The sequence below is a fragment of the Rhipicephalus sanguineus genome, chromosome 4 (genome assembly GCF_013339695.2).
Source record: "Rhipicephalus sanguineus isolate Rsan-2018 chromosome 4, BIME_Rsan_1.4, whole genome shotgun sequence".
Taxonomy (NCBI): Eukaryota; Metazoa; Arthropoda; class Arachnida; order Ixodida; family Ixodidae; genus Rhipicephalus; species Rhipicephalus sanguineus.
This window is the reverse complement of record NC_051179.1, coordinates 50,702,442-50,719,275: the sequence shown is the minus strand read 5'-3', so window position 1 is coordinate 50,719,275 and position 16,834 is coordinate 50,702,442. Positions and strand designations below refer to the sequence as shown.

Genomic DNA, 16,834 nt, shown 5'->3' with positions numbered 1-16,834 from the left:
TCACTCGATGCTCGGGGAAGTGTTGTGGTGGAAATGCTGGAAGAAACGTCACGACAAAATTTATGGTTCCGCAGCTTAGGCGGCGAATGAAAGCACCAAGGAGGGGCTTAGTGTACGCCATTCCATCCACCTAGCATAGCATGCTAGGTGTGGCCTCAGGCAAATCGCTTCAGCTTTCATTAAAGAGCTTGTCTCTCCAGCTTTGTGAAACCATGGAAGCACCATGTATGGTTAAATAGAAGTCGTTCCTAGCCTAGATGACGTAAGATTCTCTTAACAAAATGCTTTCCTCTTCTTCCTTGACTGCACTTGTTGAAAGTTAATTGGAACTACTTGAAACCACCTACAGCCTGAGGGGACTTTTCTTCATCTCCTCCATTTGAAAATGAAGGTGCGTAAGCAGAAGTGAAGTATGACATAGTAAGTAACCATAGTGGCTATGATAGGTTATGTTCCACACGCACAAAGTGAGACAACAACGAAGCAAAAGCACAGCTGGGTATATACCTTAAAGGACAAAGAAGTGTATATTGTTGTGTTATCAAGGCAGATATGCAGATAAATATATTCCGAGAAGATCTCACTGTCCTTTTCGTTATAAGTTGTCACGGTCACATCACCGCGGTGTTTGCTGTACAGGCAATAAACTGTACTTCCAGTACTTTTCACCATGAGCATGTAAACCAAAAAATCATATGACCCAGGAACATATCAAGGAGGTTTTACTGTACTTTGTGTGTTCAAGATATGCGAAAATACCTGAATATTGGCGTATGTGGGCAGCAAACAAGGCAAGGATGCAGGTGCACTAACAGCCACTAACAGACACAGCACACTCTGATTACAGTGAGAGAATAAAAAGTTGGCAAAGAAAAAATGTGACAGGTAATAAGCACTCCAGGCAACTAAGCTATGCACACTACACACGAATAAGCATATATACAGTCGAACCCGGATATATCGAATCTGAAGGGGATCGCAAAAGAGTTCTATATAGGTAATTTGATATATAAAGTATTTCATATCATCATCAGCCTGTCTACGCCCACTGCAGGGCAAAGGCCTCTCCCATGTTCCGCCAATCAAGCCGGTCCTGTGCTTTCTGCTGCCCCGTTATACCTACAAACTTCCTAATCTCATCTACCCACCTAATTTTCTGTCTCCCCCTGACGCGTTTGCCATCTCTTGGAATCCAGTCAGTTACCCTTAATGACCACCGGTTATCCTGCCGATGTGCTACGTGCCCGGCCCATATCCATTTCTTCTTCTTGATTTCAACTATGATGTCCTTAACCCCCGTTTCAAAACTATATTCAAGGGGACATTACAACTGTTTGATATACAGAATAATTTGTTATATATGGGTTCCATATATGAAGGTTTGACTGTATAGGTAAAATAGAACAAGACTGCATGCAGTGATATAAACATAAAGTATACACGCAATCATAACAGTCAAAAAGAAGAAACAATTCAGTAAACATAGCACATGCACACAAGTTGGTGAGAAATGCCTAACACAACAACAAGGCAAGCAGTGCAAATCAATGCATTTACCAACACATGAAGCGATATCAACGAGTGATGAAGCTACGAGGACTGCAAGAGAGGTCTATCTACAAAAGATAAAAGCTTTAGACACAATACAAAAGAGTTTGGAATATAACAGCGATAGCAACAGTGCCGACAAGATATGAAGACGAAGAAAAGGGCAACCATCCATTCTGCAGCTAAAAAAGGTGAGGAGAATGAAACACTTCTTACCACATCAATAATGTACAGTTAGCCTGTAGGTGTGTGGTCCTCGTTTGGTCATCATCATCAGCCTGATTATGCCCTCTGCAGGGCAAAGGCCTCTCCTGTGCTTCTCCAATCTACCTGGTTCTGTGCTATCAGCAGCCACATTATCCTCGCAAACTCCTTGATCTCATCTGCTCACTCAACTTTCTGCCACCCTGTGTCAAACTTGTCTTCTCTTGGTATCTAGTCCTTAATGACCATTGGACCTTCTCGTCACGTTCCCTCCCCATGCCAATTTCTTCTTGGTTTCAACTAAGGTGACCTTCAAAGACTTAAGACACAATGACTTTCAAATAGGTCTCGCTAACATGCCCTAAAAATCCATGCGGTAGTCACACGCAGTCAATGTCACATGAATCACCACAAGTGAAGTTCTACCACTTCTGCTACTATACTTCTATCAGCTTCTTTCTATGACTGCTCTGAACTGCTGCATTTGTTACTACTTCACATCACCCTTTGTTATCAAGGAAATAATATTACTACTTCTTGAAGTGCACTGAATATTCTACAACCTATCTGAATACATGGTTGCAATGATGAGCTCATGGCCTGGTCATCGGAGTATCGTTTTCAGAACCCTAAGGCACAGGGTCCTATACCCAGTTTCAAAGAATGCCAGAGTATGCATTCTTGTTACCACAGGACAAGTGACCGTTCACATCTAGCATGACTCTGCACATTTGTACAGCATTCTGGATAGAAAATTGCTGATGCTGCCATCAGCAGTTCATGCTTGATGCTACACGTGAAGTGTACTAAGAAAAGATTCAAGTTTCCGCTGCAAGATGTGGGATCACGAAAAAATTTTTCTCCTGATGGAACTAACATTCCAATGAAAAGCTTTGTATGAGCAACCTTGCCAAAAGAGAATTCATATAAAATGAAGAGCTCGGCATGATTACATGACAGCTAGTGAAACCACAGGAAAAGGAGATAATCAATACCTTCAGTAACTTTCATTCTGCAGCACACCTTTTCAACTTGATGTGCAATTTCATGCCACCAATACATATCGAGAAGAGGAAGACACATGCCTAACTGTAAATACAAGGTGGACCACCAAGATTTCTGGAAATTGTACATTGCTGCCTACTCAGCATGACCAGAATATTTTTTATGCTGTCAAAGAAACCATAACACAGCTGATTTCTTCAACTATAGGTGGATGTAAAGTGTAGCAAAAGTGAAAAATACTCTTTCATTCATAGAAGACACCAGTATCTTCAATTAGAGCGAACCCATCTCCTAAGAACCATTAAACAAATGGACCAGACTACAGTAAGAAACAGTCTTGCATGCAGTGAACTGTCCGCAAAATGAAGGACGGAGAAGTGAGTTGCAGACAACTGTTTAAATCTCATCAACAATAACTGAGATGCAGAAAAGACCCAGCAATGGAGACCGAGTAAATAAATAATGGCTTCATAAGATGACCACAGCATATGAATATCCATAAAGAAAAACTTCATGTGGTTCAGGGCTTTGGTTGGAGAAATAACACATTAAAGAGCATGGTCTTCTCAAAGAGTAAAAGTGGCTAACCACATCAAAGGCTTTCCTGAGACTGCGGTACACTTGCCCCCCTCAAAAGGCTGGCACGGGGACCTGCGTCATAAAACTTGTAAGATTAGCATGTGTAGAGCGATCACAAAGAAAGTGATGTTGATTGGGAGTTGGGACATTTTCTTACATGTTACACTGTACTGTGAGGAGGTTGCTCGGAAGAAAAAGGTCCCTACATACCAAGAAGCAGCGCTTTGTTGATTCTGTGCTTTTGTTGGCCTCTCCGTACTCTGACAAATTCCCCGTTTCCTCTTTCACACGGAAACTGGTCTGTGGTACGATCTCGAAACGGTGACTAGCTGAGTTCAGACCATCTATGGTGATATTGAACTATGACAGCGATTACATGATGACAAATAACAAGGGGACCATGGGAAAGAACAAGCAAGAGAGGCAAGAAATGGCGCTGCCTTCAGGCATGTCGGGATCTTGATCTCAGATTAGTAACCAGTGGCACCTGTTTTAAATGGTCTATCTAGAGGCTTTGGGAAACACAAGCAGTTTTTAACATGCGAGGAAAAGCAGGATGTCAAAACTAGTAGTACAACTATACTCTCGTGTGCTTTAGATAATGGCAGCAGGCATGTCATGCCATCTGTGCTGGATTATTTCAAGTACTACCAGTACCAGCCAGTACTAGTCAGCATGGTATGGCACCTGTGCTAGATCATTTCAAGTACCAGTCGGTTTCTCTGTTAAGTGCTTTAAGGTATCAAAGAATAAAAAGTGTTTGAATGTTGGTGGAACACAGCTGCAACGTACGCACATGCTAAAAATTATTTGTGAAGCAGTTAACAGATTCTTAGGATGTTTGTGCTCCTGCATTCAGGCAAGCAAATGCACTGTCTTCATTTATATGGAGCGTACCCTCCACAAATGCATGTCCAAAAGTGTGACAACAGGTTCAAGCATTATAAAGCTTGCAGTTTTGCTTATAGAGGTTCTTGCAAAGAGAACGAAAATAGTGAAATCATCATTTCCTGTCAACGGTTCAGCAGTTTCGCTTCTGAGCAACATGTGGCTCGTTCATCTTAGAGCGGCACCAGCTCCATTCCAAAGATGGAAGAATGTAAAGAAAAGTACTGCATACCAAGACTTCGCTGAACATTGAGAGACTGACAAGCTAAAGTTATTCTTACGCATGACGCTACATTTTTCATAAACAACATTTCAGATGTCAGTTACTCAATTATCAAACCAATAACAATGATAAAAAGAAGGAAGGAACCTTCATGAGGCCTATTAAGACAAACACATCCATGCTCAGTACAACTCACATGCTTGAATGAATCTTGATGAGCTTTTTGGTGTAAACACACGTGTTGATCTAAAAGATGAAAGAGCATAACCGAGCAGTCATAAGTGACAATGCCTCTAAGATGAGACTCTCCGTGACAACTCACACACACACACTCCACACACTAAAACGAACAATTTCACTCATGGCAAGCTTTAGATATTGAATGGCACAACAGAAAGAAATGCAATGTATCACGTACAGTGGGCAAACTCACCATAGCTTGCTTCCAACGCCACATGTCACTGCGAGCCAGATAGTGGTCTTTAAACACAAGCTCAACTGAATCAAGAGCCACATCCTGAAACACAAAGCATGGTTGGTAAGCCACGAACGTAAAAACGAAAAGGGGGGAACTGTGTCATTCAACAAACCCTTGGGTCCACCTTGTTAACAATGACATCAGCATACACCCTGAGCTGGAAGGCATTGGCGAGGCTTTGCTCCACGCTAATTGCATCTGATATACAAAAGGAAGAAAAAGCTTGAATTTAATTTGGTGTGGGTGGTAGACCTGATTAAGGTATGCACAGTTCTAAGGAGAATGGGAGTGGATATTCGCTCGGCATCCGGCAGAATTGCACGGGCAGAACTTGGCCGGCTGTAGTGACGTGGCTATAGTGCTAGCATCCTGTAGCAAAACTCGCTTTGCCAACATTACAGGCAGGCGGAATAATAACTGTTGGGGTTTAACGTCCCAAAACTACAATATGATCAGAAGAGTAATGCTGCATGTGACGACGTCGATCGTGCGCCAATATCACAAATGGCTGTACGCACGACGATTTTGAAAAATAGTCTCTTAGACTACCCCGTCGTTCGAGCTTCATGGTGCAGTGGGTTAATGCTTCGTGTGGCACTAATGACTGCAACGTCATTGGTTCGAATCTCGGTGTTGTCGTTTTTTTACCCTCGGTGTTTTCTTTTTTGACGAACTGTATTAACGTACCTGCTCCCAAGGGGCCGCATTTTTCCTTCACTGACACGGGCAAACCACAGATGCTGACAAAATAATGAGAACCGCGAAGTGGCAGGTTGTAGGTCACTGGCTCCCTGGTGACACGGGCAAACCATGGACCTTAGTGAACAAGGCTTCCGTGTGGAAGCCGAAACGTCATTTTATTATATTTTTGACACCTTCTTGGTCGGCATCCTGTCTTTTTCTTTCTACAATGCCATTACATCCCGACCAGATGAGATTTCGTCCAATTCTCGATTTCACGCAAACTATGGACGCTGGCAAAATACTGAGAACTGCGAAGCAGCACGTCGTGGGTTACTGCACCCCCCCCCCCCCGGTGACATGGGCAGACCACGGACACTAGAAAAACAGTGAGAGCCGAAGGGAAAACATGCCGGCCGCCAAGCGAAGAGTGTGGGCATTTTGCACCGGAATAATAATTTGCCCATAGTTTGATTTATGCGTGCATGACATAGCCTCCTCTGAAAACATGCTGTGACAGCGCAAGTTGTCCGGTTGTGGTCTAACTGGCACTTTGCTTTCGCGAGCTGCCGGCTGTCAAGCGAGGAGTGCCGGCATTTTGCCCGGAGATAATTACTTGCTGGTACCCCTGAAAACGTACTGTGACAGCACAATAAGTAGGCAGGTTGTAGTCTTACCGGCAGTTTGCTTTCGTGAGCTGCCGTCAAGCGAAGAGTGACAACAGCTCGCAAAAGCAAACTGCCAGTCAAAGCACAACAGGACAACTTGTACTGTCACAGAGTGCGTTTTCAGGTGAGGCTTTGCCATAGATAAATCAAACTACCAGAAAATAACTATACCGGTGCAAAATGCCGGCACTCTTCGCTTGATGGCCCCTTGCACAAGCAAACTCTGCCTGCCCGTAATGCCAGCAAAGCACGTGTTGCTACAGGATGCCGGCACTAGCCACGTGACTACGGCCAGCCAATGAGGAGACACTGCCGGCCAAGTCCCGCCCGTGCAATTCTGCCGAATGCCGGGCGAGTATCCACTTGAGAAATTTTGGTGGCATGGGGAGACAATAAAAGATAGAGCATGAGCAGTATAAAGGCACCAACATCAGCTCTGATGTAGTAGAGAAACGTACAAATGGTTTTGCTAGCACACATTCTAAGCAAAAACATTACATTTCAGCAACAAAATTAATTTACTGCCCTGTAGAAAGTCATTTATGAAATAGACTTCTACTGTACACTTAATAACTTAAACTATGATCATTGCCTCAATACGAAAGCTCCATAAACAACTAGGTAGTTGAACAACCACAGCCCATACATTGGCCAAATTCCAGTTCCATCTTTCGAGTGATAAATCATAATACAGATTAGCCATTTATCTTCATAATTAGTGCGATGTGTGAATGGTAACTGAGATGTGCGAAGGTGTTCAAAGAACAGATGAAAAGCTGCGAAGTTACTGTGGATTAAAAAACAAGATGAAAACAAACCTTTCTGAAAGTCTTCTTTCAGTGACGTCACTTGCAGCAGTAAGCGGCTGTAAGTGGAACAATACAATTCATTACTCTCACTCAAATATGCTTTTCTGGAGATAGCATTTTGTGCAACAGGTGTATATACACAAAGCAGCATCCATGCCTGCTTCCGTTCTGTCTCTTGTTACAGCAAAGCTCAGAGTTCGACGGAATGGACTAAAGCATTCTTGCGCAGGCTCACCTGAAAGTGTCATCAGGGAGGTATATTTCTACAATGTCACCGATCTGTAGACCCGGAAAGTCTTTGGCGCCGATTATCAGGCTGTCATCTGTTGAAAATAGTGAAAATGAAGTACACGCGTGAGTCGCATTGCGTCACCGATCGCGCGCACATTATATATAAGTCAGCAATCAAGCGTATATCATACTTACCAGAAAAACTTTTCTGATGGCAAATGAGTTTCATTTGCTTCATTGGTTGAGTTTTTCTTCGGAAGCGCACTTGCCACCGGTGGTTGCCTATTTAGACGCACGCGTCTTGCCGTAACACTGTGCTTTAGAAGTGACAACTAAAGGTTATGAGAATAACCAAGTACTTTTGATGAACAGCTGAACTGCTCTGATTGCTAATGACCGCAGGGCCACATACAGCAGAGCTCGCCTTGCTGAGCGCTTCAAAAGCATTTGACCGCTCTATTAAATCAGTGCTCAGTGTACACATGAAAGACACATTTCAATTACAGCGCTACGGTAATGCGCCGTTGCAAATAAAAATAAGGACATGTGTAACGCTGCGCCTAAACAACACCGCCCAGAAAAACAACCGATATCGGTGGCGGTTTCTGTTTATCCCCAAGTTCCCTAGAAAATCCTTAAATGAGCCCAGAACCCCCTAGAACTTCTCTGTTTACGTTTACGATGTTCCCCAGTGGCGATCCTCTTCAAACGCACGCAATCTTGTACGCAAAATGACCATTTCAGAGTTCTTTGTACTCATCTCACAGCGTTGACGGTGCGTTTTGCCACCTACTTACATTAGTTGCTTTTGCGCTCGCAATCAGGCTGCAGTAGGCGATGTTACTGTGGTTGGCGTGTAAACTACGTACCGGCGAACGAGGAGTTGCCGCCAACTGTGAACTCAATCGCATGCCTAGCATGGGAACATGTGTTTATGATCGGCCCCGATTGCATTTTTAGCAACTGGCGTTAACGAACGTTGTATATAGCAGGCGGTGCCTGTATCAGATCTCGCTTGCGCCGTGATATCCAAGGCAAGAAACAAATAAACTAAGCGACAGAGCTCGCGTGCCGCATGCTGTTTACCTCGGCGTTTGAAGTGCGACAAGCGCCAAAGGTTCATCGTCACATGTATTCAAGCGACGTGTTCTTTAGGCGCCTCGCCAAAATGTCTGGTTGTGCATTATAACTTCTATGTACTGTTTTTCGGCAAAGATGTGCATGTAGCATGAACATCCACTGATATGGTGTGTGCGTGCCGAATTGTAAACACTTTTCGAAATCGTTACAGTGGGTACCCTATGCATAGATGTGTGGTTACAGCGTGTAAACTTTATCGCGCTAAAAGTAGACGAAAGCTACGTAGAGGGAACGACACAAGACAACACGTAGCTTTCGTCTACTTTTAGCGCGATAAACTTTACACTATGAACAACCAACTGGCCCCCGCCCTGGCTCTTCTAGTGGTTACAGCACTAACTGCAAGCATTTCTTTTTTTTATGTTTGTTTCACTCCACAGCAGGGCATATCATGACCATGTCATCTAAACGAGTGCAGTTTGACGAGATGGAAGAGGAGCTCCTTGGAAAGGAAGGAGCGGATGAAGGCGTCAAGAAAAAGTTTAAAAACTCCTTAGACAGCGATGAGGAGGATGATGAAGTTGAAGACAAAAAGTACAACTTGCTTAACCCAGATGATGTGGAAGGTAAGCTTCATGATGCGAAGGCCTGTGATGCAAAATTTTGCCTCCAAATATGTCAACGTGGTAGCTTTCACAGATCATTTCAGTAGACCTAAGTACAACTTTGAAGCACGCTCAACTTTTCAAGATAGTATCATGCTCTTTATGCCAATTGCTTTCTGCTGACAACTGCAGGTAACTGACACTATATGCGTCACGTCAATTTACTTCAAGTGTGGCAATCAAACACTTCGTAAGTGACCTGTGTACATTGGCAGACTGTGGGTACAATGTTTTATGACCAATTAGATAAGATGCTGGTCAAAAAGCAGTCCATTTTTTTTAATTATCATACTTCTCAGTTTTAAATTGCATCAGTATGCCCACATATTCCATGTCCATCAATTCGGAAGTAAAATTTGAACTGGAAGGCAGTGAAGACCTAATTCAACATTACATTAAGACATCAACTTTTGTCGTGCTTAGGGATCTGCTATTTTGTACACAGGCACTGGCCACAACTAAGGATCATAGAGGCAGATGAACCCAGTCATGTTTATCTTTTGTCACTTTTACATAATAACGAAGAAAAAAAAAGGATGTGATATTTCTATGCTGTTATAGGTATCATTAACAGCACTCATCTACATTCACGTTAATGTTGCTGTGTGCACAAGTGTCCAGATGCTGTGCATAGTCTTCTAAGTACCTAGAATTGTTGTGTTGTGATGAAAGTTTATCCATAACTCCTCAGTGTTTGTAGAGTGCAATCTACTATTACAGTAACTCTCAATAAATGCTTTAGAAATTTTAAGGTATTTATATTGCAAACATTTTTTCATAGGGCTGGAACAATTGTATTTAAAATATCTGAACATAGAAAACTACACTTTACAGCAACGTCTTGAAGAGTAATTGTTGCACAGTGATTATAGCATGAGGTTAAGATAAAAAGAAAGTTCTCAAATATCTTTCATTGTATGACAGTTGAAACAACTAAAAAAATACTTGACATAGAGTGACAGCTTTGTAAAAGATAAAGAAAACTTCCAGTTCTTCCAAATTTTATGAACAACAAAAATGATTTCCTGAGATGATTATCTTTTAAATCTCTTGTGTACATTACAGGTATTAAATAATTATGAAATAGTTTCTTGTCATCAAAAGGCATAGCTTATGCTGCATCAGGCATGTTCTAAAGTTGCACACACTATGTTATTGCCGTATTCATCTCTAATTTAGGGCAGGAAGACAAAACAATCGAGTATGATGGAAACATCAAAATCACCCCGTTCAACATGGAAGATGAAATGGAGGATGGCCACTTTGACAAAGATGGCATGTTCATCTTCAATAGAGACAAACCAGAGATACGCGATAATTGGCTCGACAACATTGACTGGGTCAAGGTGAGCTTGATTTCCTGCAATGATTTTAATGTTGCCTTCTCGCAGTCATATTTTGTTTATTTGTGATATGGTTCGGTCTGCATTGAGTTACCTGCATAAATCTAGGGATATAATGCCTGCCATTAGCCTATAATGCATGTTCATTGTAATGTGTCTACGTGTTGTATCCAAGCAACAAGATTTCCAGATGCACAAGGCAGATTGAAAAAGTTTTGGTGACCCTGGGCAACATTTCAAAATGTTGACTGCACTGAAATAAACGTAGAGTTGGCACAAAAGTACGATAAATTTCATTCCCGTGGGCGTAGTATAGGCATAAAACATGAGTGCTTACGTAGTATGGCAGGCCACTTCACTTGGGGCACCATACCTTACCAGCTTGCAATGATCATTCTCACACTCTGAAAAGATTTGTACGTGTGAAGAATCTGCTTATTTGTTTCTGATGCTCTATTATGCTTTTAATGCGAAAATTATAATTACTAGGATGTGAACATTGTAGTGAATTGACTTGACATAACTAATTAGCGTAAGGACAATGCACAAGTTGAAGAAAACAGACAGGACCTTTGTCCTGTCTGTTTGGTCAAGGACTAAGGACCTTGTCCTGTGGTAATTAGTTATATCTGAAGTCATTTCGCACCATCTAGCCCAACTCGCATCTCTAATATTGTAGTGAACATCAGTGCTACTCGGAAAGGCAGGGCGCACCACTCAGGCGAGAAGACGTTTGGTCAGCTTGACGCTTCTGCTGGTTCTGCCGTTACCAACTAGCTTGCCATGACTGTTATGGTGATTCATAAACATGTGCTGCTCCTAAACTCCTAAACGCATTATATATAGTAAAACTGTTGTCCAGTGTATGAAAACTATTCTATTGGCTTCTGGCACTATTCAGTGCATACATGATTCAGTCTCAAAAATCACGATTCGCACGTGCCTACAGCCGGCATCCTGCCAACGGTGCATGCAAATGATGCGCAAGTGTCTCTGCTTATGATTCGCTGCTGCTGTCTTTCAGGTGCAACCTACAAAGCAAGTTGCAGAGGACAGCAGAGGCACGGAAGATTCCGAAGATGAGGACAGTGTGGACACCCTGGCACTTTACGGAGACATGCTGGAGATCATGCAGCCTGGCGAGACTGTGCTGTCCTGCATCAAACGCCTGGGAGGTGGCAAGCGGGACTCGACAATAAACCGCTGGAAGAAGAAGAAGCAGGAGCAAACTGAGCCAGGTTGGTTGCTCTTTTGCTTTGGTGGCAGAGTTGATGTGCTGATACCATTGTTAGTCGTAAGTACGTAACTTAAGGGGTAGAATATCTTGATGGAAGGACCGATTACACTGGATTCAAGAGAACTGTTTATTTCTACACGTTCGATTAACGATCGTCCATCTTGAGGGTGATGATCTCGCGATGCGGCTGCCTTGCCGTGAGCGAGCTCTATGGCGATGCTCACACGCCCCAACATAATTTGGATCTGTCCTCAGATCTCGTAGTCCTTGAGATGGCGTGGGAGTCGGCAGGCTCAAACCATGGCTGAGGGCAGCATCCTCGCGGCGCGCGAGCGCGCTAGTCACGTGGTTCTTTTTGTATTTCGCGGGCTTTCTTTGCAGCCTGGAAAAAATGGTATACGTGAGACTTTCTTTATCGCAAATGATGCGATTGGGGTTTCTGAAGACGCTCTCGAACTTTGCAAGCAGCATTTCTTGCCTAAAATCAATATTTAGCAATTTAGGCAAATCGTCCTAATTAACAAATTAGTTAATTACAAAACAAAAAATTGTCTGTAGTGCGCAAGGTGGCTGTCAGCAATTTGCCACTGATTTCACTCGCCTGCCTCTAATATTGTATTTTTTAACCCTTGGCTAAAGATAGCTGGGACACCCTCTATATGCCTTCGCACAGACACACTCATATATAGAAGGTAGGGGCCCCTCTTCTAGCAAAAATGGGCCCCCCTGCTGCAATTCCCACTGGGGTGACGCAGTTATGTAATGAATAAGTAATAAATTAACTAAAAACTTGAACGTTCAAGGGCTTAAGGGGTAATGGCAGTGCCAGTGCAAGTTGTCGAAGCGAGAAACAATTCCACGTAAAGCTTTTAGTCAATGCCAATTTAGCCGCGTGCACCTCCTTGGCGTGAACGGCAACGCACGCAATGGCCCCCACAGTTAAACGCCATGTGTGCAACATGCTTTTATTTCGATGAAGCAAGACGTCAAATGAAGCCTTGGCGTCTTCTTGAAACACGATTACATGCACGGCGACTAGAGACGCAAATGCGGTATTTACGGCAACACAAGAGTCGAAATTCACAAAGGAGATCTCAGACCATTTCGCCATACTTCGCTTTGAGTCACAGTCGCCATAGTTACAGCAGGCAGTGAAGAAAACTGGCGGCGAGAGTTTCGCAAAAAAATTACAAACGACCTTATTAAACATGATAAATGTCGCTGTTTTGTTCTGTTAAACCGTAAAATAATGATTCCTTTATTTTAAGTTTTATGTTAAATCTGGCATTCTTTCTTTTAATACCATATTAGGTACTGCTCAGAAACATCGCCTTTGATATGTACATTACTTTTTCGTATAGACTCCGAGATGAAGGCGGCGGGGGGTGCGATTTAAACAACACAAATATTGTTATGCTGACAGTGAACTCCGTGCCTTCACAATTTCTTTTATCTAGCTTTGCTTTCTTTATTTCAGTATCAGTGCAGTATTGCAAAATAAGGTTTATATGAGTGAAAAGTATTGCCATTGTTTAGGAACTACTTCGTTTGTAGCGCGGAGGCATGCAAAATATGAGCAATGCGGCCTCGTGGGCGGAGCTTATATTTATTCTTAGGTTGTCACCGACTATAGTTGCTTTGCGATTCCCAAACAGAACGGAGAGCCACAAATAGGAAGCATTGTCACTGTGACTTGTTCTGGTGGAAGTTGTGATCACCTTGTACATTCATTCATCTGGCTTCTACATTAGGACATCTGCACTTAAATTATGCCACATATGTGATCATTAAACAAGTTATACTTGCGTATGTTTCTCTGTATTCTTCAGATAGCACCAAGGATGTGGCGCCCAAGGAGAGCCTCTTGCGAATGACGGAGTTAGCCGACCGGCTGGTGTCAACTGGTGACATGGACATCTACCAGCAGACATACGAGCGACTCAAGTTCTTGCGAGAACACAAACAACAGGCTAAAGAGGCCAAGGCAGCCACTACAGCTGTAGAGGGGTCTTCCTTCGACATGTTTGCAGATGATGCCGACAGCACCCAAGCCACTGAGCCATCACCCGCAAAAAAGGAGAAAGCCGGAACTGAGAGCAAGAGTGAAGGTATGTGGTCATGGTTGCCTTCTTTCTTTTTCTCATGTTTAGCTCCCAAAGGGAAGACCGTCATTTTCAAAATGCATGCAGTTGCATAAAATCTTGCACTGTGGATAGACCAACTGTATCAACAATACGTAGTATGCCTCTAAGTTGGCCAATTTATAAACTTAAGGAAGAAAACATCCCAGGTTCAAAAGCACCAGTTTCATGCCTACACACAATTTATCACTTACAAGATGACCTCGGAGCATCAACAAGCAGGCTGTTTTGTCTCCTATCTTAGCCTGTATTGTCTCTTAAAAGTCTTGCAGTTTCACATCGTTATTTATCACTTTTATGGTCTCAGGTGCAGAACCAGTGAGCTCATCAGTAGGCGATGATGAAGTGATGTGGGAGTTCAAGTGGGAAGAGTCTGACGACGCTCCAGTGTATGGACTGCACACATCAGCACAGATGCTGCAGTGGGTGCAGGAGGGATACTTTCAAGACGGTGTCTGGGTCCGAAAAGCGCACGAAACGGATCGTCCATTTTACAGTTCAAGACGGATAGACTTTGAGCTCTACGTTTGAAGCACTGTCTTGCAGAACAGTGCATTGATGGACACAGTGTGCATTGTATGGCCCCTGCAGTTGCTTTTAAATGTTGAAGTTGAACAAATGCAGTCAATATATGTAGTGTACAGGTTGAGAATATGGCCCGTATAACAAAAGGCTTGCTATGTCCGTTAGAGAATTGCAACACTGCAACATCCTGGTATTGTGTGCTTCTGCAGACATCTGCATGTTGAAGCATCCAAAGTTCTGCGCAGCATTTTTTTTTCCCCTTTTCAGCACTGTTGTTCGTTAATGTGCAGGAGCCAAGTACTGTCTTGGCATGAAGCCATTGGTGGAGCACTAAGGAGAAATGTATTTTGCTCATTCTCACTGTTTGGCATACGCTGCACATTGGTCTCCATCCTCCCACAGTTTGCAACATATCCCACTTGCGCTTGCTTTGCCAGTGGTAGTTTTGTGAGAAATAGTCAGAATGAAAGCAACAGAAATCGTAGCCCTTGTAGTTACACCATCACTTCACTGGTACATCTGTAACGGCACATAAACAAATGCACACATACGAGACACACAGCGCTTGTATGACTCATCTTACGTGTCCACTCGTTTATGCACTGTTTTAGACGATCGTGAATAACCACTGAGCCCAAATTACCACCCTTGTGAAGTTCTCTCATGTACTAACACAGAGTCGTCTGCATATGCAGATGTGGTAATCGATTGATATCTTTCTGTATGCCTTTACGATCGTGCTAATTGTATTGCTATCTCATGCAGTAGAAATGTTGCCACATGAATTGATGTTGAAGTTGGCACGTATATGGGGCATCAGTGAACCCAAGTTTTCTTTTGGTTTTGTAACTACTGATGTTGCTTGTCTTTAACATCGTGTTTCGGCAATGTTTAGGGCTAGCAGTCATGTGGCTTGAGGGTAATTGTCTAAAATTCGTAGTTTGTGTTTGGTGTACTCTGTGGCACTCCAACAATCACTGTAACATATCTTATAGAGGGCATTTGTTTGTGACTTTTATATAAGCTGCTGTCAGTTGGGTGTCATCGAAGCCACTTCTCTTGTAATGTCATACAAGCTTTAAATTCATGTTGCATTGTGCTAAGCAACTTATCGAGAAAGAAAAAAATGGCCGGTGTGATCTTGTTTCCCCCGCTTTCAAATCGTTATATTTTCTCAGTGTCTCACAATGTTTCGTGATGCACTGTAAAAGTATACATACTTTGTCAAAGCCATTCTCTCTGACTGCAAAAGGACAGCAGCACGTAAGTGGTAGCAGTGCTAGTGTCCGTGGAGCTTTGTGGGATATTAAAATAGCATTGCTTTAGTGCCTGAAGTTGGAGTTTCGTAAACATTCGCACTAATGAGCGTATCATGTCCCAGTGATGCTGCTGGATGCAAATAAAAACAGTGCACATCTTTTTGAAGGTGTATCACAGTGCATTTTACACATCATACCTGAAGGTCTGCATACCTCATCACCCTCCTGATTCGTCAAATGCGCAAAGTGGTACAGAGGGCCAGGCCACACTTGTATGTAAATAATGCCAGTTTTGAAGTTCTTCCACTTGCCACATGCGAACCGCAAAGGTTGTCGTGAGGTGGCTGTGCTTTAAAGTGATGGTAAAAGCAAACACTAAGTTTGATATGTTATTATACAAAGCTGAAATGTTACATACTATGTGCTTGTGTTGCTGGCAGCAACATACTTGGCGTTTCCTGGAAGAGATGTCTGGCATGGTACCTACATTCAATGGACAGATAAATCTGCCGATTTTTCGTAGGGGGCGACCTCCGTTTCTTCTGCTGCATTGCTAGCCACTGGCAGCTACAGAAGCATGTGGATAATTGCCACTAATAACCATGCTGATCAGGGGCGTAGACAAGGGGGGGGTTGGGGGTTCAAACCTCTCCCCCCCCCCCCCCAAATTTTTCACTTTTGCTTGCATATATACACACACACACATACAAATGTACGCACGAACATACAGAAAGTATGGTTGAACCCCCTCCCAAAAAGAAATTTCTGGCTGCGCCCCTGATGCTGATATAAGGTTCTCTTTCAGTTTGACAGTTCAAGATGCAAGTGTTATATTGACCAGTTGAAATACACTGTTGCAAATGCCTCATCAGGCATTTTGCTTGCTCTTTGCACAGACAGTGCTTGATGCGACGCACGAGCCGTGCCAGTTTGGAAGACTTGTAGGTCACAGCTTTGAGTAACGTTGGCTAGTACATGTGTGTTCCACAGATGGGGAACAGATTGAATAGCACTTCCACCGAAGCCTTGCCACTGGATTGAGTGAGGGTTCATAGAACGAAAATGGGATTTAGACATCTGGCCCAATTAGGCTGTATTGTCTTTAGCTTTTAGACATTCGTGCGTAAAGTGACCATTCATACAGTCATAATGCATAAGTGGATTGCAAGAAAGACACTGTATCTGGTAATCTGGAGAAATGCACGAATGCATGCTTCCTTGCAAAAGCATTGTGTCCAATGCCACCATAAAACATGTACTTGTGGTACCC

The 16,834-nt window shown here is 43.0% G+C and overlaps 2 protein-coding genes across 6 annotated transcripts in view; one reads left to right on the top strand and one right to left on the bottom strand.

Annotated features, from left to right (window-relative positions):
* Positions 1–7,832, bottom strand: part of LOC119389954 (GATOR complex protein Iml1) — a 48,676-nt gene extending 40,844 nt beyond the window's left edge. Inside the window, exons 1-7 of one of the 4 annotated variants that reach the window (XM_037657415.2) lie at positions 7,510–7,832; positions 7,319–7,406; positions 7,093–7,139; positions 5,038–5,123; positions 4,866–4,964; positions 4,644–4,693; positions 3,346–3,408 (exon numbers count right to left, since the gene is read on the bottom strand). In XM_037657415.2, coding sequence (XP_037513343.1) covers positions 3,346–3,408; positions 4,644–4,693; positions 4,866–4,964; positions 5,038–5,123; positions 7,093–7,139; positions 7,319–7,406; positions 7,510–7,552 — 476 coding nt within the window. In that variant the 5' untranslated portion in view covers positions 7,553–7,832. The remainder of the gene's footprint in view (positions 1–3,345; positions 3,409–4,643; positions 4,694–4,865; positions 4,965–5,037; positions 5,124–7,092; positions 7,140–7,318; positions 7,407–7,509) is intronic. The other 3 variants (XM_037657417.2, XM_037657418.2, XM_037657419.2) reach the window with 3 other exon arrangements.
* Positions 7,833–7,970: 138 nt separating this feature from the next.
* Positions 7,971–15,726, top strand: LOC119389955 (CD2 antigen cytoplasmic tail-binding protein 2). 2 transcript variants are annotated; one of them, XM_037657421.1, is made up of 6 exons: positions 7,971–8,089; positions 8,838–9,020; positions 10,239–10,405; positions 11,427–11,640; positions 13,469–13,747; positions 14,088–15,726. In XM_037657421.1, the coding sequence occupies exons 2-6, from the start codon at positions 8,846–8,848 to the stop codon at positions 14,309–14,311; spliced, it is 1,059 nt and encodes a 352-aa protein (XP_037513349.1). In that variant the 5' UTR covers positions 7,971–8,089; positions 8,838–8,845; the 3' UTR covers positions 14,312–15,726. The 2 variants fall into 2 exon arrangements, with proteins under 2 accessions (XP_037513349.1, XP_037513348.1); XM_037657420.2 differs by having other exon boundaries at positions 7,974–8,089; positions 8,835–9,020.
* Positions 15,727–16,834: the final 1,108 nt, after the last annotated feature.

Excerpts from the sequence above, each read along its gene's own strand:
- LOC119389955 (XM_037657421.1), top strand. The coding sequence starts at position 8,846 with ATGACCATGTCATCTAAACGAGTGCAGTTTGACGAGATGGAAGAGGAG. Across the intron at positions 10,406-11,426 it reads ACAACATTGACTGGGTCAAG|GTGCAACCTACAAAGCAAGT; the intron begins GTGAGCTTGATT and ends GCTGTCTTTCAG. Across the intron at positions 11,641-13,468 it reads GCAGGAGCAAACTGAGCCAG|ATAGCACCAAGGATGTGGCG; the intron begins GTTGGTTGCTCT and ends TGTATTCTTCAG.